This window comes from Salvia miltiorrhiza, chromosome 3, assembly GCF_028751815.1.
Source record: "Salvia miltiorrhiza cultivar Shanhuang (shh) chromosome 3, IMPLAD_Smil_shh, whole genome shotgun sequence".
Lineage (NCBI taxonomy): Eukaryota > Viridiplantae > Streptophyta > Magnoliopsida > Lamiales > Lamiaceae > Salvia > Salvia miltiorrhiza.
The window spans coordinates 54,449,501-54,476,503 of NC_080389.1; the positions used below are offsets into that span (position 1 = coordinate 54,449,501).

At 33.4% G+C, this 27,003-nt stretch overlaps 2 protein-coding genes across 5 annotated transcripts; both read right to left on the minus strand.

Annotated features, from left to right (window-relative positions):
• Positions 1 to 688: 688 nt before the first annotated feature.
• Positions 689 to 4,816, minus strand: LOC131014465 (cysteine and histidine-rich domain-containing protein RAR1). The gene is made up of 5 exons (XM_057942457.1): positions 3,262 to 4,816; positions 3,082 to 3,164; positions 1,576 to 1,730; positions 1,093 to 1,322; positions 689 to 999 (listed from the first exon to the last, which is right to left on the minus strand). The coding sequence occupies exons 2-5, from the start codon at positions 3,144 to 3,146 to the stop codon at positions 904 to 906; spliced, it is 546 nt and encodes a 181-aa protein (XP_057798440.1). The 5' UTR covers positions 3,147 to 3,164; positions 3,262 to 4,816; the 3' UTR covers positions 689 to 903.
• Positions 4,817 to 6,539: 1,723 nt separating this feature from the next.
• LOC131014463 (K(+) efflux antiporter 5) lies at positions 6,540 to 17,246 on the minus strand. 4 transcript variants are annotated; one of them, XM_057942452.1, is made up of 20 exons: positions 16,886 to 17,246; positions 14,946 to 14,989; positions 14,367 to 14,434; positions 14,177 to 14,261; positions 14,007 to 14,068; positions 13,709 to 13,784; positions 13,505 to 13,579; positions 13,174 to 13,245; positions 13,004 to 13,087; positions 12,855 to 12,923; positions 12,669 to 12,746; positions 12,472 to 12,560; positions 12,292 to 12,388; positions 10,000 to 10,053; positions 9,053 to 9,148; positions 8,326 to 8,514; positions 7,772 to 7,849; positions 7,501 to 7,545; positions 7,322 to 7,414; positions 6,540 to 6,915 (listed from the first exon to the last, which is right to left on the minus strand). In XM_057942452.1, the coding sequence occupies exons 1-20, from the start codon at positions 17,106 to 17,108 to the stop codon at positions 6,886 to 6,888; spliced, it is 1,707 nt and encodes a 568-aa protein (XP_057798435.1). In that variant the 5' UTR covers positions 17,109 to 17,246; the 3' UTR covers positions 6,540 to 6,885. The 4 variants fall into 4 exon arrangements, with proteins under 4 accessions (XP_057798435.1, XP_057798436.1, XP_057798433.1 ...); XM_057942453.1 differs by having other exon boundaries at positions 6,540 to 6,959; XM_057942450.1 differs by having other exon boundaries at positions 9,053 to 9,184.
• Positions 17,247 to 27,003: the final 9,757 nt, after the last annotated feature.

Genomic DNA, 27,003 nt, shown 5'->3' on the forward strand with positions numbered 1-27,003 from the left:
ACTCACAACACACTCAACCACTTTATTAAAACCTGTGTCATTCTCAAATGTATATTAAAAAGTAGAGAGAGTTAGTGAGAGAAAGAGCCCCACAAATTAAAAAGGGATAATGACCTCAATATAAATGAACTTTCATACATTTCTGGTTTTGCACATGAACTTAATCTTGCCTCTAAAAACACGAACTTTCACTTTTGTTAGGTTTTGCACACGACGACATTTCCGATGACCTACAATGTTATGTGGCAAAATAATTTGCTAACGTAGCAAACAAATTATCTGACGTGGCAAATTAATGATAACTAGGCATTTTCACTCTAATTAAACAACAATCAACAACAACACTCACCAATTTTCATCGCGAGAACAACTCAACAGATAACAACAGGTAAACCTCAATTTTTGTTGGCTTTTCCATGTATCGGTTTACAATAATTTGTTTTGGAATGTGTTCCAATATCATCAAGCTTCATGGACAGAACCATGAAGTCTGTAGATTTATGCCATTTAGATTGGCAATATGCTATTCTGACAATCATTTGAGCACACTGCCAGCCATAATTATTTGCCACGGTAGATAATTTGTTTGTCACATTAGCGAATTATTTTGCCACATAAGAAATGTCGCAATAAACAGTGATCTAATCGATGGAATGGTGGTCACATAGGGCAGCTATAATACAAATCATATGGAAATGGTAATTATATCATTTCACAAATTGAAAGTTTCCTCAAATTCAGTTGCATCATTTCAAAATCAGTTAAAGAGACGAGAGAGTTGGAGCTTTTACTGAAGATTACGAAAGAAAAGGGTACATGATCATAAACTACGTCAACATGTTTTACATCACAAGTTGATTTGAATAGGATAAGAAGAGACGCCTTCAAAGTTTCAAGCTTTTATCATGACGCCGGATCAGCATTGTGCCATCCCTTTGCACAAGGTGGTATGCTCATGAATTCATCAAATTCTTTAACATGAACGTCACAACATTTCCACTGCAATATCAATAATGAAGAAATTTATATAGGCAGCCAATGGAAATAAAAATTGAGGACGAGGTTAGGGGCCAAAAGTGAAATGTATCTTACCCCTCTCATCCTGTCATGGAAGACAGGCGGCCCAGGATGGTATTCGCATGCTGCATCGTAATTATCCTTCTCTTTGAAACTTTTTCCACACCCTTTATTTCTGCAGATCTGGGGTTGGTTTATATCGATAATTTTCTTGGGTTGAGGTGGTTTTGGTTCTTGGATATCCAGACTACTTTCATTATTTGCATTTACTACAGATTTTGGATTCGTTTCTTGGTTGTGTGAACCTGTTGAGAGCAACAATAGAAGAAACGTCAAGGATTTAGTCATTTGGGTTTATAATGCCAGTATAAGTTGCTGCAACTACAGGCTCCAAAGCATTACTACTCATGGCTATTCAAGCATTGTAGAGTGTTTTCTTTGTGCCAAACTTGCACAACTTTTTTAGTTTAATGAATATAAGTAGCATCATATAATTCTTCTAGAAATTGTTTACCCTCAGCACATTGAAAAAGTTGATCCAATAGATAGAAGAGATACCATGGTCAGAACAGAAGAATCCTTGGCGGCACCTAGGACACGTATCTTTTGAAGAGGAATCAGCCAGGGGTGTTGGAACAGAAACTGGCTTCTTTTGAGCTGCAGCAGGCTTTGTGAGCACAGGTTTTTCAGTTGTATGTTTTCCTGTCTTGCAACTTCAGATATCAATAGAAATCAGCTTTTACTAAAGGAGATTATACTACATATGCACCAACAAAAGCTTGCTCACACAATCCAACTCATGCTAAGAAGAATGAAACATTAAATCAAACTACATAAGAAAACCCGTCACAGCCACCATCATATTAGTTAAGCAAATCTCTACTGTTTTGCTTTTATGTCGCAACAACTTCAGAAATCTATTACGAAGCTTTCACCAACATATATGATATTGCTTTTATGTTTCTGCAACTTCAGGTATCAACTATGAAGCTTTCACCAACAAATATAACATCAAGCCACATAGAGACACTAACTATCTTCAATTAAACAAAGCTTTTTAGTATTGCGCTTCGGTGTTTAAAGATAACGTTTTTTAGGTTTCAATTATATCAGCTTTCAATATAAATATGGCATCTGAAGATATGGTTTATGTGCACAGGAACAAGGCTCACCAGTTAGTTGGAGAAGATGCATGATTCTGGCAATGGTTTTATATATTAATTTCTTTAAGCCAGTCAAGATGTTATTTTTAATTCTTTGGGCTCATTTATGTTGTGGGCCTCGGTGTAGTAGGGTATTTACATAAGTCCACTTTCCAGTAGGAAGGGCATGTAGATATTCTAGTTGTTAGCCGTCATTTAGCTTGCGCAGAAGGTTCCTTGTGAATCTTTCTCAGGATTCTTGTTATTTTTATCTTTTCAGTTATCATTACACTTGTTCTTTGTGATCAAATTGTTCTCTATTCTTGCCTATCAATATCCTCGACTCTATCAAGCATTAAGTGATTGTGAAAACTGGAAAAGATAATCATTACCATCTCACTTAAGCAAAGGTTTCTCAGCATAGTTGTCTATTGTTTTGCAACCTCAGATATCAGCTTTTACTGAAAAACAGTAGATAAATCACAAAACAGACAGCGTATATGGATAATGCTCGGGAGAAAGATATGCAACTAAATTCTCAAGCTGGACGCAAACACTATTTGAAGTAGTTTAACATCTCTAACGAGGAAAAATATTACATGCTGTAAAGGAATTAAAACAATTTAAGATATACAGCATAATATCAGAGAGTATCAGCCTGAATCACACACTCTACTGATATATTCCAGAACAACAGCCATAAGAAATAACGTCAAATTATGTAATTGGATACCTATTTCCAAGAGCGAAAAAGGAAAACCTATATGTCCACTATCATTTGGTAGCCTAATCACACTTCGAAGTGGTAAAGCACTGTTTCAAGCTCATCTACACTCGCAAAAGTTAACCCCAATGTTCTAGAATTATCATAGATTCATAGAAAAGAATACAAAGTCTGGAAAAAAAATGAAAGGATGTATACCCAGGAATTTCTAAAAATAAACTGAAATCATGGCTCCTTTTCTTGCAACAGCTCCATTCTTTCATCCCATCATGAAATAAGGGCTGGAAGAGGGCAAATATTGCTATTAGTTTCAGGAATAATAGTGGGACATTATTAACTAAGAGCTGATACTTTTATAAGAAGGGCAATGCAACTTACACCCTGTATTCAGATGGATGTCGCAGCATGTAGTATAATCCATGCATCAAACAATAAAATTTAATTAGTGTGCATAAAGATAAAGAGTAAACAATAAACAAAAGGGATCAGATACATGTAAGCAAGATACAGAACAAATAATGATGAACAATTGCCAACATAGTTGTAATAAGATGAAAAGCAGACTACATGGTGTTAATCACGTATCAGATGGAAGTTCATGCAATCAGAATTTAACAAAACTGTGAACAGATGCCCTAAACGTTGTATTTTGTGGAAAAGATACAATCTACATGTCTATACAATGCCAAACCCCCATCCTCCAACAGCTTCTGCTGCCAAATCCCATCAACAGACAACACCACACATAACCAAGAGAAATTAGCATGTTAAGTTAGTAAGATGGGGGAAGTATTTTGTACAACAACATTCATAATGATTAATCCAAAGACCAGAAATACTATTTATATTTGTAAGAACAAGTAAAATCATCAGACTGGATCCAGTCAACAAAAAAGCTGGGGGGATACAACATTAAAGGAAAATCATGTGATGATCAAAAGAGGAGTCTGCATGATGAACATGATGAGGAATGGAGGTTGAAAAAATGCTAAGTGGATAAATTAGCAAATGCAAGCAGCTTTAAAGATACAGTAGACTAAGTCCCAGTATATGACACCCTTTCCATTGTAGGCAAAGATTTGTAAATTAACTCGCACACAATACAACATATGGACTGGAAATATTACACTGGAGCTATAAAGAGGAAGTCCAACATATAATAATATGTACACATACATATTACACTCACACTCACACACACACACTACTATAACTAGCTAAAAGCCAGGTTGAGCTCCCTGCATCCACCCCCGTAGACCAATTTTACGTATTCCTCTTTTGTTTTAAAGCATATACGGACTTCCTTGAGTAATTGTTAGACGGTAATATGTAATCAAATAAAGCAATATAGCCAAAGACCAGATCACGATAAGCTTTATCGCAAAATAAATAAATGAATGAATAAATAAAATAAAGAAGAGGACTAGAGAATCACATCCATTTATGTTCCCCCAGGAAGAAGTACAAAAGAATAGCATTAAAGAGAGTTATGTTGTTTGTATCATCTCTCGCATGGCAAATAAATCGGCAAAAAAAAGGACAAAGGAAAGATCAGAACAGCATATGCCTACTAAATACGCTATGAGAAAATATAAAATATGTACTCTAGATGAAAAAAGAAAAAAACAATACATCGTCGCTCGATAACTCAAGTAACTCCACGGAGTATCAACCACAACAATTGAACTCTCAACTGACAGATTGAGCTACGGCGATGGAATCATGATACAGTAGTAACTAAGAGGGAGGAGAGAGGTGTGCGTACAGAAGCATGATAAGTGCAGGAACCGTCGGGATTGTCTTCTTCGGAGAACACTGCGTCGCATCCGATTCTCTGGCATCGAACCTTCGCCATTCACTCTCTTTGCTAGACTCGAATGATGTGTCGGAGACCCAGAACCAGAAGAGTGTGTATGAGAGAGAGAGATACGAGCGAGAGACGCAATATAAATGGGAAGTCTTCGTTCAACCGTCAAGCCCAAAGGTAATGGTCAATTGGGCCTTCCAAAGGCCCAAATGAAACCCATTTTGGAATCAAGAATCAACAAACATCAATATAGAAATATTACAATTTTGTACACTCTGTCCAAAAAAATAAAAAATAATATTTCTTCTTGTACCGTTACAAATGTCCCACTTTTTATAATGATATATCCCATTATAAATATCTCATTCTTTTTTTTGACAATATATTCTCTCTATGTCTAATATTTAAACAATTTTTACCAACTAACTTAATTTACTAATTACACATTTTTAATCTCCGTGTCTAAAAGTAATGAGACGTTTGTATTGAGACGAAGGGAGTACTTATACGGGGCTCGTGCTCACGGCATCTTTTGTAAGTACTATTCACGTTTCGTTTATATTAGCAATTTCTTTTGTTTTATATATTTTTTTCCTTTTCATTTTAATATTTTAGAAATTATTATTGACATTAATATTATAAATTACAAAAATTAAAGTTTGATTTTTTTTTCTCCTTAACTTAAAATAAATGAATAAAGGAATTAGTTCCGGAGATTTATAGATATTTTAAATTTACTTTGTGCATGCTTAATAAGTTCAACAGCATGCATATTTTTATTTAATAATCTGCATTTTTTGTGCTTTAACATTAAGTGGTCGTTTGGTTCGAATGGAGGAATGGAAAGGGAATGAAATAAAATAAAGGGGTGGAATGATAACAATAAGCATTACTTTTATTGAGTGTTTGGTTTAACAATGGAAATGAATCATTAGTAAGGTATTCCCTTTCTTTTGTTTCTTCTCTATTTTGAGGGGTAACAAATTGAGTGATTGGATTATCCCCAAGTAAGGGTAATGGTTACCTTATTATCCAAACCAAACAATAGGAAATTGATTCAATTAATTGATTCTTTTTCCAACCTCCAAAAACATCCAACCAAACATGGGCTAAGCATAAAAATATAAGTTTATACCCTTCTAAATTCTTAATATTAAAAATCCGTTTAGATTTATAAAAAAAACATAAAAAATCTCAATCATTAGATAAATATAATTAACAGATGAAATTGAGAACTATTGAACTTATTATATGATCCCTTATCTAGAGTGATGGATGAGACTATTTTTAGATTTTTAGATTGAAATTAGTTTACGAAGGATGCACGCGATCGGTGTAAGGAGATTCAATCTGTATTCCTGATTGGATTAAAATAATAACAAAAGTAAAATTGGGTTGTATTAGGAAACTGCATTACCTCATTTCCCCATATTATAAGGAGTGAAACTGCCCTTTCAAAAAAAAGGAGTGAAACTGCAAGTGGTGAAATAGGAAACATTTAAGATAATGAAGTGTAGTTCAATTGGAAAGATATTTTTCCTCTAATTAATAAGTTGGGGGTTCGAACCGTTACGGGAGAAAAACGGAGAACCATTATTAATCTTTAAAAAAAAAACCCTTAAAAATTACAAAATTACCTACTATACAAATTCAACTTAAAATTTTCAGATTATCCACAGAATAAATAAGCATTTTATTATAATATATAAAACATTATGTACAACTCTTGTAACACCCCAAAAATTCATGTAGTTATTTTTCTGATAAAAAAATTATAATATGAATTTAGATTTTAGAGCGCGTCTGATTCATCAAAAGAAGCATTAAAATAATAAAATGAATTTGGATAGAAAACCAAGGCAACATTTTCCAACAGAATCAGATTAAAGTCATACAATGTTTAGGAGTCGTCCAGAACCAAAGTAGAGTAGTTAGTACCTTCATCAAATAGTCTCTATGGGCAATTTCTGGAAGATACATCAACCAAGAAAATCAGATTAAGTACAAGTGTTTGGTAGTGACATAATCTCCTGTTTTCTTAGCCACGAATAATATTCCTCTAATACAAAGCTATATATGTACACAAAGAATATAAGATTCTTACACCATAACTATGCTTGTTAGACTGTCCAGTCCTCTTATACAACTGTGCATGCTCTATTAAGCTTCATGTGATACGGGTGATTGCAAATGTATCATGTGCTTCGAACAATGGGGATTTTCTCCTGCAGATGGTGAAAATGTTTTAAGGAATATCACGGTAGACAACCTATATCATGTATCGTTAGTTAGTTTATGCTTGAGAGGACATAATAAAGATTGAAAACAAGCTTGCGTTCTTTCGTGTAAACATTCAGCTGAAGTTCAGAGTTTTAACTTGCATCATCATAACTGAAGCATGATACCAATAATATGTCAAGATAACTCAGATGATCTAATTCAAGTCAAGCCCTGTAAGGGTATAGGAAATTCCTAAATCAAGAGTTTAGTGAAATTCAGGAAAAGCCTAGACTGGAGACCATGACGTCTGTTTTTAATGTTGTCGAATATTTATTTTCTCAGATTCATTTTATGGCAGATTCATGCACGAAATCTCTATAGCTTGTGAAAGGGACCAGGTAGATATATTACCTCCTTGTCAATTCCCTCTGAAGGAAACCAATGCATAAGAACACCTAGATGCATTAAAGCAGGTATCAATTTGAATAAGATGGGAGTTGCGACCTGCAGTATAAATGACACCATTTTAGGTAAAAGTAGCTATAGGTTTCTTAAAGGCGGTTACAACTTAGAATACTGAAAGCACTTACAAGACTGAGTGCTGTTGTTCCCAGAAGGAGAAGGTACATATTCCCCTATATATTTTTAAAATTTATAATCAGAATACCATTTCTTTAAATTAATAAAATGCATAATCTGAATAATAAACTAACTAGATTCAATTTAATCACAACAATGTTTAGAGGTGATAACAATATGTGGTTCATCCTTTTATTTCCAAATCAAAACATAATAGCAACCACAAATGAGTGGTTACATCATACGCATACAGATATTCTGATAAAAAGAGAAAGAAGTCACCTCAACAACATGCAGATTTGAGGCACGGCTTAAGAGAACAAACGCAAATTCTCCAATTTGAGCCAGCAATACTCCGACCTATAAATGCATGAACAGACATAAATCACAAACAAATAATTGTTGGAAAGTGAAAAACGAGGGGGGATTTTAAATACAACACCTAAAATGAAACCATAAACCACATTCCGATTTTCAACTATGACAAAATAAACTTTAGTGGTAAAAGCATCCCTTGCCACTAATATTCTAATCTCCATCAATGCACTACTGACACCACCATTCCTTGCCACTACCAACAACGACCATCCCAAGCTTCTTCCGCCTCAAGCCACCCACTCCAGCTTTCCCCTTTAAAGCCACAAGCACAAGCACAAGCACAAGCACACGTGGATTGTAGGTTGTAAAAAGGTAAGGTCATTTTACGGTTTTGGGGGTTGCATATATACATTTTGGAAATTTTAAAATATACGGTGTTGTGGATGGTAATTGGATTGTATTGATAAAAATTTGGAATTGCATATTACAGCCCTCAAAAAAGAGATTCTCAAACTTACAATAAGTGATGCCTTAAGATTATAGCCAAAGGCCTTTGTGATACCAGCAGCAACTGTTGTCTTAACTACCACAACCAGTATTACAGACACAAGCAATATATCCACATGTGCCCAGAGGAACTGCACGTGTATGAGCATTCCAATACTAGACAAGAAGAGAGCAGCAAAGAAGTTACGAATCGGCTCCACCTACAAGAAATACCATTTTAAAAGATCACGCAATACTCACCTCAAATAACCTACTGTATTATTATTCTGTACTACACCAAACTATCATGTCAGACTACATGAAATTTCAATAGGCAAAGAATAACTGAGAGGGTATTATTCTGTTAAAAAGCATGTTCCTGAGCTCTGTGCTTGTTTAAAGTTTCAGGGCATTCTCAATCGTAACTGTGGAAAACCTTTCCACCTAACAAATGTTGCCATCTGATTTAGTTGTTGAATATACTGGCTCAGGAACCTTCTTGTTAGTCATAGATCCATCTTCAAATTACTACACGATTCACCACAAGGGAAACTATGTACCCGAAAACCCTTGCTGTTATGCAAATATTGTGCACCATAATAGATATGGAATAAGCAATAAAGATTTTAGGAATCATAAATTTCCAAAGGCAGCATATGGAACAAACCCAGTCATAGCGAAAAGTTAGTGTCAGAACTCTGGATAAGTTAAGTTGAGGATAGAGAAAGAAAGAAAGAAAATATGTCAGTCGTAGAATACCTGGTTCAAGGTGTGCTGTGTAAATTCTGTGGTGGATATCATGACCCCAGCCACAAATGAACCCAATTCAAGACTGAGTCCCAGTTTGTCACTGCACTGAAATATGGAAAGCATTAGATAACCTGAAAAAGGCTGAAATTTTATGAATTTATGAGTATGACTGCACCAGCACTAATACAAATAATAGTTAAATAAAGGAAGAAATGTCAAATGCCCGTCGATTATTTGCTTAGAATGTTTCGTACTCTAAATGCATTCTGCATATGAATTTCTAGATTCTATGATACAGATTTTATAGATTTACAAAAGTGGCACCCTAACAATCACTGAATATTAATTTCCGCTTCACAGAGAGACTTTTCAGATCTTGACATGAAAAAGTTTCTTTAGAACCCTGGATATGCGAGAAGGTGCATGTGTAACACCAGCCATAATAAGAAATGCAGGAGTTCGAATAATGAGGTTTGAGAAGATGCACAACTACTTTTGCCAATATCACCAAATGAACTTGACCCTCTAATAAGAACTTCAATAACAGAATAGCTTTTTTAACAAATAGGCGCAAGCAACAATACAAGGCCCAAGCAGATGCTTGTAGAAATACCTCAATTTGATTCATTATAATAAATAATTAGTTCTTGCAGATAATCTTATTATGTTCCTGCTGAAAATATGTGTCTTACATCCAGAAAAACAAGCAACCATCACTGGTTGTTGTACCAATTTTGAAAACAATTTTCCAATTCCTAATTGCCTTACTCAACCTTCTAGATCCAATATTTAACTTCTCATCAACAAATCTTGAAATTAACTTTTCACGGGCAGTTAGTGTATTGGTCTGTAAATTAGCAAAGTACAAAGTATACAGACAAAAAATCAAAATAAAAGAATGAAAAGAGAAATCAAATTAAACAAAACTGGGACATAATTCATTGTGTTATCCTTACCCATGCCGATATTAAGCAGAATGCCACAGTAGCCAGCTGATAGAGCTCATTAGTCTGAATATCAGATATTAAAAAAAAAAAAGTTTCATCAGTTGCATACAGGGCTCCCAGTTCTCTAAACATAAAAGATTCCAAGATACATAGAACCCATGATGTAAGAAAAAACATATAAAAAGAAAAAAGCTTTTTGGGTGTTTTCTCTTTCTTTTATTTTTCCTCATGCAGTCATGGAGAACACGGAAACCAGGAACCAAGCAAAGAACATAATTCATAGGGAAGGACCATATTTACAAGACTCCAACCTAGACATAGATTTTTATTTCTCATCTCTCTGTAGCCATCATCATATTAGGAACATAATTCATCAGTTTTAGATTGTTCAGGTGGGAGGGACCATCGTATCCCGGATTGGCTACTTGTAAAACCTTGTAAGTTCGCCCTACAGATTTTCACCCAATTACAGAATGTCCGAGAATTTTATTAAGGTCTATCCATGTAGGATTTTCATTGTATTTCAAATTTCTTTGATTAAAAAAAAAAAAAAAAGCATTTCACATTATGTGATAAATTGCAACATTACGTATACGTGCATGATATCAAAACTTAATTACTTAGATGAAATTTATTTTTATCGACCAAGTATTGGATTCAAAACATGCGCAATGACATGCATAATCTTTTTATTCAACATGCTCACATTATATATATATATATATATAGGATCAAGTAAAAACTTCATTTAACGTAAAAACTACGAACCACTTGCACTTAGCCTATAAAGTAAATGTATTGGACTGGTGGTCATGGGTTTGAATCCCATGTGAAACGTATTTTGCTTTATAGGTTAAGTGCAAGAGATTTGCGGTTTTTACAAAAAATCAAATTTTATTACAACCCAACCCCATATAGGAGGAGGTTCAAATGACAACCCTATTTAAAGTGTGAACGTGAGAGCTATTTTCAGCACTTCGATGACTAAGATCTATGGTGAATGCATCATCTTGATGGATGAATGCACCACTTGGGATCGAATCCCATGATGGGTGAAAATTTCATATATTTTTTTTTTCATTTTTTTCGGGTGCAGTTAATTTCATAGAAAATGCAACAACTTTATACGCTTACTGCAGCGTTCTCAGTTCTTATGATAAAACATAGCTTTCACGATAACCAACCGTTGAGAATGCTAAATGTTGTGAGAATGAATTTGGAACCTCAGATGTTCAAATCCTGTGGCTGATATTTATTCAAATTAATCGTGTGAAATGGGAATAACGAATAATCCAATATAAATATACAAATAAGCTACTTGTAATGCATGAATAGCCATATAAACCTAGGTTCGAATCGTGGAGGGGGTAAAATTTTCACCACATTAACTAAATTACGGCTATTCGCGCATTACAAGCAGCTTATTCGTGGATTTATATTGACTTATTCGTTATTCTCATTTCTCACGAAAATAGTCATTTTCACTGTTACCCAATCCTATATATATATACATACATATAGGGTGCGGTTCCATTGAGATTTCTATTTTTCGTGATAAATGAGAATAACAAATAAATCAATATAACTCATGAATAGCCGTATCCATTTATTATGGTGAAAATTTCGCCCCCTCCGGGATTCAACCCAGACGTGAATGTCTATTCAAGCCTTACATTGATTTATAGAAATTATTAATTTATTCGCACGTGTTCACACGCATTCTCAATTCTCACAACATTTAGCATTCTCAATGAAACTTTTCTCCCTCCCCCCCCCCCTCTCTCTCTCTCTCTATATATATATATATATATATATATAAGATCACGACCGGAATCATAGAAATTATCGACCGAAATCATGGGTTTATGTTTGGATAGTTAATTATCATTTAACATTCTGATCAACTGTATTCATGAAAATTACCTATCGGAATCTTGATTAAATGGACACATGAATTACAAAATCTGAAAAAGTGAGAATTTGTTGACTGACTGACCCAAGGGAATCTCACTGACGCGGGGTTCAATTTTTTTGCTGATTACAAGAAGAAAATATGATTTTTTAACAGAGGTGGGTATGGAGTGTAGCAATTTCGGGTGTTTCATGTACCCATTTTTATATTTTTATATAATCCCACTGTAATAAAATTCACATACGTATATGCTGACTGCAACACATAATAAGGAGAAGTTTCTGAACTATGTTCTACAACCAGATTTTGAGCTGAAAACATTGCATAATTTCAACAACTGTTCAATCAAATAAAAAACAAACTAGAAATAAAAATAAAAATGGAGTAACCTGGGATGATAATTGCATCATCAACTTTAAAAACCGAGGAACGAAAGACCAAGTCAATAAGGAAGCCGCGATAAGGTACATGGATAGAGTGAGTAGCCTTGAAGTCAACAAATACAAAACCGATTTAACAAAAGTGAAACACATCCAATAGGAGTTAATAAAGTATTTATCTGGACTCACAATTTTCCCATGGAGACCATTCCTCGGAGAAGGCCACTATTGCCACCTAGAACAGGGAGTAAAGCAAATAACAACCCCACAGCACAATCCTAGATGGTTACTCAGATTAAAAAAACAATATGAATTTCACTTAATATAATGATTGAAACTTAAGTTTAAGAAATCAACTCTATTTATTTTTTTTAAAAGACGAGTACCTGAAAAATAAGTGTTCCAATAGTCACTTGACCATGAAGGGCACTGCTACTATTCTGCTCAACCAGAAATTTCACCACCTATGCAGAATTTGACATAGTATTTACTATAATAAAAGACAAATTTTATTTCACCATTTGCATATTCAAAAAATAATTTTATACTTAAAACTGAAAAGTATTAGTTACCACTGCAGTTGAGGACATTGAGAGAAAACAACCAACAAATACACCCTCGGACAACTTTGCTCCACATAACTGCAAACAAAAATTACGTAACTAGTACAAATTGATCATTCCAGGAAAAAAAAACAATTAACAGGATATCAGAAGTGTACCAATGCAGTCATGCCACACAAGAAAATAAGAATGATTATCTGAAGCAATCCACCAAGAACAGCAACAGGACCAACAACTTTAAGCTGTGTCAATAACACACAATTGGAAATCTAGAAAAGCAATATAGAAAAATATGTTGCCGTGGATAAAGGATTGACCACAAGAATACCTTTGCTAAAGAGAACTCCAGTCCCAAACCAAATAGAAGAAATACAACACCAAACTGTGCAACAGTCTCAACCTGTAAAGCCGATGAATAATGTTGAAATTAAATAAAGACATCAAAATAAATAAAATAACAAAAATGTGCAAGATAATACCTGAGCTCATGTTGATGTTGGAACAATAAACATGGAACTATGTACTTAACTACTTTTAGAACTAAATTCTCTACTATCAGAAACAGCCTTGAACATAACAAGCACGTTCTTTTTTTACTTTTCAAACCTAAGAAATGCTCAGCATCAAAAGGAAAACTAAAATATAAGAGGAGAACACACCTGCACCATCTCACTTATAAATTTCAGACCACCAGGTCCAATAATTGATCCAGCAAGAAGATAGCCAACAATAACCTAAAAGAAATAGCCAATTAATAGGATTGTCCAACTCTTTTGGAGACATAAGTCTTGAGATGTAAACAGCCAAAAACAAGGAGAAAAGGTCACAAAGGATGAAGAGTGCAATTATAAGCAAGTACATACTGGTTGGCCTAAACAGGAAAAGATTATTCCCCCAGTCGCAGCAGAGACTATCACAACCACCAAATCTGAAATTAGCCTACAAAATACAACATTCAAGATGCTAGGCCATCATAATTGCATCAAGTTGAACCGCAGAAATTTAGAAAGAAAAATATGTAATGTATATATATACATATATATATCATAAAACTGTTGGCAATAGTGGCTGGAAAAAATTAAAACAAAACACGAATCAATGAATAAAATTCCACAAATTATAAAAAAAAAAAAAAAAAAAAAAAAAAAAAAAAACGCTTACCTGAAATCGACTTGAAGCACTGGATATTTTGATTTCTTGTTTGACATCACAAACACATTATCCTACAATTGAAAAACCTAATCAGGAAGGCCTTGTTAGAGCACATAAACTTCTCCGCATATCTGCTGCACGAGTTCCCCTTTAATTTTTTGAAAAGAATTAGGTCTCACCTTTCTGTCTATTAAAGTTGCCATGTCATCAGAATCTTCATTTTCAAGAGAGAAGACATCTTGAAATTGAAAAGGTTTGGTACCACTGTTGAATGAGTGTAAAAGGAAAAAGCGAGAATACAATTAGATTTCTTGCAATTTGAAAGTCAAAAATTTTACTTGGCAAGGAAATTAATCATCAATTCCTTACTTAGCCTCATTACTCTCATTTTTCTTTATCTTCTCATGGGTGATTTTAGCAACAGTCTCCAATTCAGCCTGTCATAAATTGTAGAGCCTTATTTTAGAAAGTGAATCTAGAGGATAAGATCTTGGAAGAAACTGAATTCAAGCCACCAATATTTAGTTATTAGAGGACAAACATTCAACCCACAAAAGTAGGTGAAAAGTATCACCTTTTATTGTTAGGACCAATAAGGAGACAAAACCAAGAGATCTATGATGGATCACATAAACTTTTATCAAGCACATTACCACAAATAACCCTTACAAAACCAGGAGCAATATTCAATAGATGAACAGAAGTCATAACATAGAAACAAACAAACAAGATTAAGAAATCTGGTGTATTCAACTGCTTGAAAGAGAACTGCATCCATCACATTCCCTAACGGAAGAAGTTTGTGGCTTAAAAGATTACTATTAGTGATATTATATAACTAGTACAGAATAACTGAGATACCATATAGCTTCGACATATAACTAGATTTGGCTGGTAAAAAGGAGTGGATGTGGATGCAATGCAACTTAATAAAACAGACAAATATACCTGTTGGTCTGCCACACTACTGTTGAAACTGCTTTCCCCAGAACCTTTAGGAAGATGAGAAGGAAATGAAAGCACTATTATATCGACAGAAGTTCAATGAAAAAGGATAGGATTATATAAATCAGCATTTAAACTTAACCAAAGCTCCACTTTACAAAAGTTCCTACAGTGGATTATTACAAGCACGCACACATGGGAAAGAGGATTTGCAAATCACACATGATTAATGAATTTTGCAGTGAAAATTAGATATCATTGTTTGGGCTATATATTGGCAAAATATTAAAATAACTTAGTAAGGAAGGATAAGTATTTCACTATATGAGCTAAAGTTCAATTAGCAGTCCATTTGTAAAGATGATACAGGAGAACATTCAAGAGTGCCATTGGAATAAAAGGAAGCGTGACCAAGAAAACGGATTGATAAAGTAACAGGCTGAGCAACTTGCCGAGAATGAAATGGTGTGTCTATGTTCCAACCTATGTGCAACCTGTATGCCAAACATTGGCTGGTTTCTTGAGAGAATCTTTTCTGTGGATAAACCCAAAATGGTTTGCATATTCACAGGCTCTTAAGATAGTCTATTTATGTGCAATAGATAAAATGGAATCTTTATGTGTTTCACTTAATTAATTTACTTCCTAAACATAGTTTATGCTATGCGTAAAACTGAATAGTATGGAAAAGCACTTTCCTTGGTGTGAAAGAAGAGATCTATGGACCGAAACTAAATTAGTAACAAGTAAAGGTTTTGCAGGTGGAGCTTTACACCTAGTTTCTCTAATAATAACAATAGATCAACCACGTTATTGGCATGAGGCCAGAGCCTTAGAGATCTTAATTACCACTTTACAACTATGATCAAGATCTAGTTAGCTTTACATTCAAATGTATTCGATTCAATCTTGGGCCAAGGGTTTGCTATGCTGAACACCAGTTCGATGTTGATATTTGAAAGATGTAATGTTCACAAACTCCTTTCACACACAGGCATGGATAATCGTGAAAACTACCCTTTCTAGAATTAGAAAGGAGCCTTCTCTCTGGCTTCAGTTAGATCAAATAGTTAGGCTAATTCCTATCTCCTACTTCCTATTAATCTAATCATTCCAAAACCTCGCAGCAATGCCAGCAAATCACAACAAGATCATCAAATCTACAGTTTCTTAATGAGGGAAACTGAACTAAGTATTAATATGTTGACATCACATCTTATTATTGCTCATGTGATTGTTTCCAGTAACAGCATACATATTCCAGTTCATGACCAGAATTCACAGGTAGGCTCATATCTTGTATAAGAAAGAGTTCTGTTATTGACACTCAATTAGCCGATTGAGCAACTCTGACAAGAAGCAAAACCCAATTCATGCTGTGAATCAGACTGTGAACTACATAATGCAGTTTTTGTCTTTTATATGCTTTATAGCCTACTTTTGCAGGCTGCTACCACTGCAGTTGGACAATCTCACATATGAGCAACAGTCAGGCTGGTAGAATCTTCCTGAGGTCAATTTTGGTGGTCTAGACTCAAGAAAAACGATTTAAATGATTCTATATTATAAAAATATCAAATCTATAAAAAGAAAAATATATGTATAAATAAAGAAACCACCTCAGAACATACCATAAATTAGGAAGTTCAAACCTAATTATCTCCTTACTGATTATAAGTTCCTTACTAAAAGGAAGTAGCTATCTACACTTGATATTTTACTCACTTCTTTATCTTTAACCACTGAATCGCGACTTACACTAGAATAATTAGCTCTTTTCCCCCTAAATGTACTTAGAAAGCAAAATCTCTTAGGATCAAAATTGAACGCGTTCTGATCTAATAAGTTCTCTTCTCCGTAACATAGCAACTTCAACCAAATTATACAACAACCAACGCAAAAATAAATAAAGAAAAGAAAGTTGCAAAATGAAATGAACTAACCTTCAGGTTGATCATTCTCTGAGAACTCTTTCTCCAACACACGATCAAACATCTTGGCGATACTAGCTTCGCCATCTTCCGTCGCCGTCGTATTAATTAGATCGCCAAAGAATTCTTCCCTGATTTCTTGCTTCGATCTAGCCGAATGACTTGATTTTGCGCAGAAAATGAGAATTAACGAAATACTAGTAATTAGGATTCCACAATCCTTTCTTGTCCTCATTGCCCTGAAAATTGAATTTTTGAGCAAAATATTGAGATCTTACTAATGTAAAAGAGAAAGGGAAAATGACTTTAAATGGTGGGTTAGCTATTTTGATATATGGCGCGAATAGGTTGTGTGGTGTTTCCAGTTGTTGCTTTGTCAATTTACTGTCTTTCATTTTAGATAATAGTATAAGTTTATTGGTAGTTTTTATTAAATTTATCGTTATTTTAAGTTTTTATATTTATTACTCCTATAAAAGAATTTGAGAATATGCAGGGCGTATATTGTCTAGTAGTAATACTGAATCAATGTTTGAGATCAAAACATGAGTCCATCGTCACTTAATCCTTAAAATTATTTATTTAAGAATAAAAATAATGCAAAAGAATATAAATCATGTTGTAAATATATCTTCTAGATATATCTTATGTGTGTTGACCAAGAAATATCCCTAAAACCTTAGTTTCCTACTTGTATAAATAGAGGCATTTGGCCCTCATATTGAATACGCTCAATACATATTCTCTTCTCTAATATCTGGTTTCACTCTAGTTTATAACACGCTATCAGCACGATTGTTTTATAAAATTATTCTACATTTATTATTGATGGTATGCCCTAGGAAAGAATCGTGTCTTTCCTGCAATGTACTATTGTAAATTTGTTAAATTTGATTTTGATATTTGCAATCGAATTTATTAAAATTATTTTTATTAGATTGCTTCAATTTCTTATTATATTAAATCTTTCGTTTTTTTACTATGAATTAGTTTGGGATGAATTAGTTTTAAATTTATTTGGCTTGCCTTGGAAAAGATCGTATCTTTTCTTATTTGAATGTATATTATGAATTAGTTTGTGATATATGTTAAATTTATGAGTTAGTTTGTGAATTATAGAAAATATGTATATATTTAATTAATATATATTATGTTCAACTACATCCAATCAATACGTATATATTTCGAATGCTTTTTATTCTGTTCTTGACGTTGGTGTTTTAAATTGTTGCAAACTAATAGATTATGTGATTGCTTTGCACATATTTATTCATTTATTTAATTTCGTCATATATACGCTGGTATATTGGGGATATATAGCTTTGGAAATTGATGAAAGATGAATCAAAATGGTTATGAATTTGTCTATAACAATATATTCGAAAAATTATTGCTTTAGGAGTCTAATTCCTTGACATTTACAATCAAAGGTACTATTTGTTTGTTTGGTTTGATTGCTTCATTTTTTTATTAAATCTATGCAGCTTTAAATCATGATATGATTTTGCAAATTGTTGTGGTTGCCATTTGTATATTTGTATATTTAATGTTGTATATTTAATGTTGTATGCAAAATCTATGCAGCTTTAAATCATGATATGATTTTATAAATGGATTAAGCTAATTACGTGAATTCTGATTAATGAAATTGATTCAATATATTCAATTCGTATTCATTCTAATATATGTATAATGATTGATGTCATATATTCCTTGTTTACATATGTATGCGACAGCGGTAACACATTTATATAGATGTATGCGGTGAGTAAATATATGCCTTTTCCAGTAAGACTATCCACAATCGTACACTCATCCAATCCAACCCAACTTAATTTTTTAATAAAATATTCATTTCTCTTTCACATAACCCACAACCTAATATAATTTCTACTCACATCAGTGACACCAACCCAACCTACATATTTTTGTTTTCACTTTATTTTTAATTATCTAATATCTAAAATAAAATATTATTTAAATTGAGTATTTATTTATTATATTTTTAAAATAAAATAAAAATTTGCTTAAAATATGTATTTTAAAATTTATAATCATATTAAAATTTAATATTGTCATGCATTATAAATGATACTTCACTCTGTAACAAAATGAAGATTACAAGAATTAAATAAATCAAACTTGATATTAAAATTAAATATTGTCATGCATTATAAATGATACTTCACTCTGTAACAAAATGAAGACTACAAAAATTAAACTCATTACTAGAATTAAATAAATCAAACTTGATACATGAAAGTTAAAATACAACTAAAAATGTTCAAATTTTATATAACAAAATTAAGTTCTATTTTTATAGAGATGAAATTAATAAGAATTTTAATAATTTTTTATTAAAAAAATAATTATTAAATTTTATCTAAACAAAATGTAAAATACTATCTAAAATGGACACATGGCAGATGAGGGGTTAAAGAAGCATGGTGACCTTGAGGGCGGATGGCATACCGGGTCATTGAATATTCATGACTTTTGCATTTTTCAAGATTAATAATGCATTTTGCCTTTTATGTGACTAGTCTAATCTTTCTTTGTATTCAAGATATTAATGTTGTTACTTTGCTTAGTAATTGTTTATGCCAATTTCACATGAGATGATTCAATATCTGTCCATAGATTGTTATTCAACTTTATGCAATTTTCACTTATATTTGTGTTTCGATTTAGAGATTTGATGCCAATATGTTATATTGCATTTGATATATTTGTTTATTTATGAATAATATAATTATCTTTGTTTTCAAAGAAACACGAATAATCTTAATAATTATATTTTGATGCTATTAAAATAGTACAAGTAATATTCCTGAAGAATACTACGTTTAAGATCTTAAATTGATGCTATTAAAGTTGCACAAGTAATATTCCTGAAGAATATTACATACTCTTCAAGAGCAATTCATATTACATGCTCTCGAAAGTTAGACCTTGAAGGTCAAATGGCCCTAAAGGCCGTATGGTTGTACTCTTTTTCCCTTACTAAGTTTTTTCCTACGAGATTTTCTTAGTTAAGGTTTTTAACGAGACAACTAGTGTGATATATGAGTAAATATATGTCTTGTATTTTTTTTTCTCTACCGAATTTTTTCCATGGGATTTTTACGGAGAGGTTTTTAACAAGGCATGCACATCTAAACACTAACATCATATGGAATCTTGTGATATTTGTCTTGGTGAAATAACTACACATATTATTCTTCAAAAGAAGAAGTGGTATTTCCTTAAGTTGACATTAGATGATAATAATGTTAACACAATATCAGGTGCATCAAACATCATTGAAGGCTCCAGAAGAGCTTGTATCATTTTGCCAAATGATACTAAATTAGATATTAATGAAAATGCCCTATACTCTAGTAAGTCTAAAAGGAACTTACTAAGTTTCAAGGATATCCGCAATAATGAATACCACATCGAGACAATTGCGGAAGGTAGCAATGAATATTTTTACATAAATTCTTTTGTTTCAGTCTATAAGCTGACCAAAAGAAAAATTAGCAATACTACCTTCTGGAACGTATTACACATTTATAAAAGCAATTGAGGCAAACCATGTCATGAACGTGAAGTTCAATGACACAAAAGCTTTAAGCTTTGGCATGATAGGTTTGGACATCCTGGAGCAACTATAATGCGCCGAATAATCAATAATTTTTATGGGCACAACATAAAGAATCAAAAGATGACCTTCATATACGACGGATAATACTGAATCTCCATCTATTTTAAAAAGAATTTAAGGAGACATTTGTGGACTTATACATCCACCTTGTGGACCTTTTCGATACTTTATGGTATTGATTGATATTTTTTCTAGATAGTCACATGTATGATTGCTTTCTAATAGAAATGCAACATTTGTTAGACTACTTGCTCAAATCACTAGTAAGTTTACGTCTCAAGCATTTGAAAACTATTGTATGGCTATTGAAATTGAGATTGAACATCCAGTAGCTTGTGTCCATACTCAAAATAGTTTAGCAGAATCATTGAATAAACGTCTTCAAATTATTGGTAGACCATTACTTATGAAATCAAAACTCCCAACTATTGTTTGGGGTCATGCCATATTACATGTTGCAACATTAGTTCGACATAAGTCAATCATGAATACTCCTCAATGCAAATTATTTTTGGCCGAGAACCTGATGTTTCTCAATTACGAACTTTTGGTTGCACGGTTCAAGTCCCAATTGCACCCCCACAACGAACAAAAATGGGTTTCCAACAAAGACTTGAGATATATGTTGGATTTGATTCACCCTCGATTATAAGATATATAAAACCTTTACATGTGATTTATTTACTACACGTTTTGCAGATTGTCATTTTGACGAAATGACATTTCCAACATTAGGAGGAATAAATCTACATCCAGAAAAGCACAAGGAACTCTCTTGAAATGAGAAAAATATATCACATTTTGATTTTAGAACAAACAAATGTGAACAAGAAATTGAAAAGATCATTCAGTTGCAAAAGATTGCAAATCGAATTCCTGATGCTTTTGTAGATACAAGAAAAGTAACACAATCTCACATACATGCTGCAAATACTCCAGCTAAAATTGATGTCTTTGAAGGACAAATAACTTTGGCAGCAAATGAGTCTAAAATTCGTCAATTACGTGGTCGACCAGTTAGTTCCAAAGATTTTATGCCTAGAAAAAGAAAAGGGCATGCAAGATGGAAACCAAACAATGACGAAAATGACTAATCAACCAAATGAAAGCGATGTGATTCCTGAAGAATTACAAGTATCTGAAAATCATGAGATCTCAATAAATTATTTACATCAGATACTAGAGAGAGAAAATATCATTGTTGATGATATATTTGTCTTTCATATAGCTCTTCATGTTTTAAATGAGGATCCTCAACTAAAATCTGTTGCAGAATGCAAACAGAGACTTGATTGGCCAAAGTGAAAAGAAGCTATAGAAAGGGAATTAAATTTCTGTGATAACAGGAAAGTATTTGGATATATAGCACTAACTCCGAAATCTAAAATCCATGTTGAATACAAGTGGATCTTTGTTAGAAAGTGAACCGAAAAAAATGAAGTTACGAGATATAGAGCAAAACTCGTAGCACAAGGCTTCTCACAAAAATCAGGAATTGATTATGATAAAACATACTCTCCAGTAATGGACGCTATTACTTTCAGATTTTTTATTAGTCCGACTGTGTCATAAAGGCTTGATATGCACCTTATGGATGTAGTAACTGCTTATCTATATGGGTCATTAGATAATGACATATATATGAAAATTCCTGAAGGATTTAAAATGCCTGAAGGATTGCAGTCAAAACCCAAAAGCATTTATTCAATTAAACTTCAAAAATCGTTGTATGGGTTGAAACAGTCTAGTCGTATGTGGTACGATAGACTGGGCGAGTATCTTTTGAAATAAGGATACAAGAAAGATATCTGTCCTTGTGTTTCATTAAGAAAACCGAAAGTGAATTTGCAATCATAGCAGTTTATGTTGATTATTTAAATTTAATTGAGACTACTGAAGATCTCAATAAAACTGCTAAATATTTGAAGAAAGAATTGAGATGAAAGATTTGGGAAAGACAAAGTTTTGTCTTGGTTTGCAAATGGAACGTATCTGTGGAGGAACGTTTATCCATCAATCCACATATACAGAAAAAGTGTTAAAACGCTTTTACATGGATAATGCACATTCATTAGCATCACCAATGGTCGTTAGATCTATTGATACTAAGAAATATCCATTTCGACCAGTTAAAGAGGGTGAAACAATACTTGGTCCAGAAGTACCATATCTAAGTGCAATTGGAGCGTTGACTTATCTGGCTAATAATACTAGACCAGATATAACTTTTTCTGTCAATCTTCTAGCAAGATTTAGCGTTGCACCCACTTTGAGACATTGGAATGGTGTTAAGCACATTCTACGTTATCTAAAGTGTATCATTGACATTGAATTATATTATCAAGAAAAATCTGATAATACTCTAGTGGGGTACTCGGATGCAGGATTTTTATCCGATCCACATGAAGCTAAGTCACAAACTAGATACGTTTTCACATGTGGTGGAACTGCTATATCATGGAAGTCTGTGAAGCAAACCTTGACTGCAACATCCTCAAATCATTCTGAAATCATAGCAATCCACAAAATAAGTCGAGAATGTGTATGGTTGAAAAATGTGACGAGTCATATCCAAGAGTCGTGTGGATTAGCTTCATCGAAGGCCAAACCAACTGTTTTATCTGAAGACAATGTTGCTTACATCGCGCAACTCAAGTAAGGATACATCAAAGGCGATAGAACGAAACATATTTCTCTCAAACTCTTCTACACACACTACCTTCAAAAGGATGGCGATATCGACGTTCAACAAATTCGCTCAAGTGATAATCTGGTGGACTTATTCACCAAGACATTACCAACATAGACATTCAGAAAGTTGGTACACGAGATCGACATGCGTCGGCTCAAAGATCTTCAATGATATTAAGTTCAGGGCAAGCAGTTGTACTCTTTTTCCTTCGATTAGGTTTTGTCCCATTGGGTTTTCCTAGCAAGGTTTTAATGAGACAATATTTTTGTTTTAGGTATTGGTCAATCAAGGGGAAGTGTTGTAAATATATCTTCTAGATATATCTTATGTGTGTTGACCAAGAAATATCCCTAAAACCCTAGCTTCCTACTTGTATAAATAGAGGCCTTTGGCCCTCATATTGGATACGCTCAATACATATTCTCTTCTCTAATCTCTCGTTTCACTCTAGTTTATAACAAATCCTAAATTTTGATTTTTGGGTCCATTTTTAATTGATATTCCTTCGTTCTTAAAAGTTTATGGTCCAAAGGAGACGACACTGATTTTTTTTAAATGTAGGGTTAATTGCATATAATATCACAAATTTTGTTTGAAATTTATTTTCTCCACGATTTTATAAAATTTTATTTTTTATCAAATACTTGACATTTGTTCAATTTTTCCACGATTTTTTTCCCTCAAATCGGAATCGACATGGCACTGATGTGGCTCGTCGGCACACGCTGGTGGACGTCGTTTTCCACAAAAATAATTCCTGCAAGAACTAGTATAGCAATAAGCAGGGTCGATCCCACAGAGAACGGGTAACAAATTCAAATCCCTAAAGACCTAGATTTTGGTGATGCCACCACGCCTTAAATTGGAGAAAATATTAATCAACTAAGAAAATAAATAAAATCAAATAAAATAACTCTTGAAACAAATCAATAAAAAGGTAACTCGGCTCGAATAAATCCATATTAATTTAATGACTCTGATCATCGACGCAATGATTAATTAATCCCTATCAACCAACCAGTTATAGGATACCGTGAAACGCAACGGACGTACCCCAATTCCTACTTACTGTGTCGATAAACAGCTGGAGACGCCAGACCTGCTTATTTCCCTTATCAAAATATAACCTAGCTGGAGACGCCAGACCTAGATTTAATATTCTAATAGCATTAAGATGAAGGAACTCAGTTTAGATAAATTATCCTAGATACGCTAGTAATAATTAATCCACCAATTTATTCCTACTACGAACATGGTAGCTTTATCACTAATCAGCCCTATTCCAACAATTACGGATTGGGGGAACCAATTGACTGTAATCCAATTTAACCTAAGTTGATCAGGCTTAAATTAAATTAGAACTATCTTTAAACACAAGGAACAAATCAAAATCAATAGGAATCAATTATAGGCTCAATTAGGTCTCACAGATTATTAAATCAATACTTCATTATTCTCGCCGAATTAAAGATTTAGCTATTCATAATTAAACTATAAACAATCAAATAAATTAAAGCAAACATAAAACAAAATAATAAAATTGCAATAAAATAAATCACCACTTGAAAACAAGAAAAACTCGGCTGTCCCAATTTCTTGATTCAGCTGCAAAGTCTCCTAACTTCCAAAGCAAGAAAAGTACGTAATTTAATTATCTAAACTAATTGAATTGTGGAAAACAAAGGAAAACTAATTAAAGCTTTGATCTCCAAGTGATGCAACGTCTGGAATGCAAGAAAGAAAAAAAAATAAAACCTAACTAACAACAAAAGTATTAAAAACGTGTAGTGCTTAAAAGGAGTAAAAACAAATCCTAACTTCTAACTCTCTCCTAAAGTGGCGGCTAATAGGGATTAAATAAGCTAAGGGATTTTCCACCCCTTAAATAGCCGACCCTAGCCCACAAAATTGGTAATGTTCGGCCCCTTTAAAAACTTAAAGCCTCAAAAAATAATTAAAACATGAGTTTTGGGCCTAATTAAATCTAGAATAATTAATCCAAGCCCGATCTCAAAACTCTTCCAAAAATCCATGCTAATCTTCATCAATTCTCGACTTTCACCGAAATCTTCCATCTTCATTCTCCATCCACGCAATTCCTGCGCAAAATGCCAACGAACTTGGGCAAAATCAAATAAAAACACACGATAATAAACATAAATCTAGACAACTAATTCACACACATCAAATCTCCTCACACTTGAATCATACTTGCCCTCAAGTATGAAGTGAAGAAAAGACTCAATAGTACAAAATAATTATCCAGACACAACTTTCTCCCGACTCAACCCACTAACACACGAAAAGGAAAAAGAAATATGGAAGATAAGAAGTGAGACACGAATACACAACAGTCAAGTAAATGCCAACTGCTAGCTTGTAACTTATACTGCCAAGATGAACTAAGTAATTCATAAATAACTCTCAACCTTTAAAATGAAAAATTTAGAATCTCAAGAACGCATCTCTATCATCAAATTAGTCAAAATCAGGCAATAGCAAGTACAGCTCACGGTTTCACTCATTCGCTCAATTTTCTCCATAAGATATGAGGTAATTCACACACACACAAGAAAAGATCCACTCGATCAAGATATATCGCGGTCAAATAGTGACTCAAAAATGACTTTGTTCATTTGGCGTAATGGATCTAGGGACCATTCATAAGATTGGAAGGATCTAAAGGGGTTCCTAGGCTCAAGCAATGAAGATCAAAGTGTGCACATCTAATCCAAACCATCATCCACAATTTCAAGTTCATAGAGAAAGAAAGCAAGCAACTAAACTCGGGGGAAAACTCCAACAATAACAATGATATTACATGCTCAACTCATACTGGTGCAACATCTTTTCTCTTTTCTTTCTTTTCTTTTTTTTTCGATTTTTTTTTCTTTTTTTTTTCTTTTTTTTTCTTTCAATTTCTTTTTTTCTTTTTTTTCTTTTTTTTTTCAGCAGCACCCTTATTTTTTTTTATATCTCCAATCAACATGCAATCATCATCTACAAAATATCCCCACAAATCATTTCCCAAACCCATCTGAATTCACTGCCACTGTTTGGCCAAACAGATCACAGACCCTTATCATCTAGCACAAGACAACAGTTTGGGCAAACGACACATATAACACAACTTAACTTTCTCTAGCAATTAATGGAATGAAGTTCAAAATTAGACATGCATCACTGGGCCAAAGAGAGAGTCCAAAACAGGCCTTGACTAATTATTTAGTGACTAGTAAGAACAAAAATGGTCAAGGCTTCAAAAATGGCTCACTAGGAGTTAATGTATGGGTAGGCAATGAAACGCAGGCCAAATGGGCTTTCCTAGTGCCTTCTATCATTTGTCACATATGACACACTTAATATCACGACCTCATGAACATAAAATCACTCAAAAAAGAAATGCAGTAGAGAGTGCTCTACTCTATTAAGCTCAAATCTCACTTATGTGTGGTTTTTACTCACTTATTGCCTTTCTTCGTCATCCCAATTTTCATCTAATAAAGATTCATCCAAAAAATCACAATTCTTCAATTCCAAAAGTATCAAGTCATCTACTTCATCACAAAGTGCAACTTGGCAGCATGCATACACAAAACTAACAAACCAACACTCACTTGACTAACATGCAAGACAACACAACGACACAACATAGACACACAAAAACAAAGACACATCCCCCTCCTCACACTTAGATGTTGCTTGCCCTCAAGCAAACAAGAAAAAGCATAAAAAAGGGAAACACACAAAATACTAACAAAAACACAAGACAAAGAGAAACAAAAAGAAAAA